We start from the raw sequence: 1443 nt of genomic DNA on the forward strand, positions 1-1443 counted from the left end.
TTCTTTAGCTAAGAGTGCAATTTTTCCACCGATTCAAAGTTTATACCTTTTTCGTACTGCAACATCAGCCGACAGCAGAGCAGAGAAGCAAGTTACGAAGGCCTGCTTCGAGTATTAAAAAAACGCGTTATGCATCTTATAACGTACTCATCATGTTCCAAAAATTCTTTAATAAAGTCGCATAACGTAAACCATACAGATTTATTTCCAACGAGTTGTGACGAAAAGTATTCTGTGAATAAAAAATTAAACAGTTCGTTTCATTCTCCAGCCATGCAGTTATGTCGCGGTGTCTAGTGAGAATGATGCGAAATATTTCATTCATTTTATTCATATAATACTTTCGTTTGTCACATAATTCTGTCGGTTACACTTGATAAAAAGCTAAACTATAAAAACTATAAAATATATTTTAAAAAAATGAGAAAAAAGAGAGAAATCATTAGAGAGATTATTTAAACTTTATAGCCCACAAGATGACGTTTTCCAATGCATTCGCCGACGTAAAACCAAAAGCACACTTCCATTGTCACTAATGTGTTAAGCCAGGCTTCGCGAACAGTTATATTCTTGAAAGAGCCATTTTTCGTATTCTTGATTATTTTTTTAAGGCTCTCTCGCATGGCAGAAATATCACCGATGGTGGGTGGAGCCAACTCGTCTTTAGCGTATTTACTGAAAGCACCAATTTTCGGCTTAACTTGTGTCCAAACGCGACTAATCATCGATTGGCCTTTGCTTCCCACGTTAGCCATTTTATTTTATTTATTTGTTTTTTTTTTCTTTTTTTTTCTTTTTTGTTTGGTTTTGATAAATTTAATTGGAAAATATACGTTTGTTCATCACTAAATTGTCGAAATACTGCACAGAAAAAAAATTCTATATGACACATGATTAGTGTCATTGGAGAACATTCATAATCATAGAAAAACATTTTTTTTTGTTAATCTCTTCAAATAAACATGAACGTCAATAAAACGTAGTGTTGTCTCTGGTTGCATAGGAAAAGTTATTGTGCATTATCATCCTCCTTTCCTAATGTCAATGTGGCTATTAAATAGAATAACTATTGCAGAGTGTTCAAGAAAACTATCGAGGGCTTAGGTTTTTTAAAGCATTGTCCTTTAACGTGACTAGCCTTTTCATTCGTATCGTATAGCTAAGTGACCGTTCATTCTCGCGGCGCCCTAATGTTGCTCGCCTTTCCTAGTCTTCCGATTCATATCCTCTACTGCTATGACTGCTCGTTCTTTCAGCACTTTGCACGCCTTCGATCAAAGAACTACAGTGGTTTTCTCGCCCTTCCAGGAGATCCCATTCTAAGTTCGAACGTACTAAAATATCACTCTATCCCTCTGCTTGTATTCTTTCCAGACCACCATCGCACCTCCAAGGATAGCTAAATACATATAAAAAAAAACCTGTTTACATAATCCAACTAAT

General features: G+C 35.3%; 1 protein-coding gene across 1 annotated transcript; it reads right to left on the reverse strand.

Annotated features, from left to right (window-relative positions):
- Positions 1-455: 455 nt before the first annotated feature.
- Positions 456-755, reverse strand: LOC119638461 (ATP synthase subunit g, mitochondrial-like). The gene has a single exon (XM_038035253.1). It carries the CDS (start codon positions 753-755, stop codon positions 456-458), a length of 300 nt encoding a protein of 99 aa, XP_037891181.1.
- Positions 756-1443: the final 688 nt, after the last annotated feature.

Source organism: Glossina fuscipes, unplaced genomic scaffold (assembly GCF_014805625.2).
Source record: "Glossina fuscipes isolate IAEA_lab_2018 unplaced genomic scaffold, Yale_Gfus_2 89, whole genome shotgun sequence".
Lineage (NCBI taxonomy): Eukaryota > Metazoa > Arthropoda > Insecta > Diptera > Glossinidae > Glossina > Glossina fuscipes.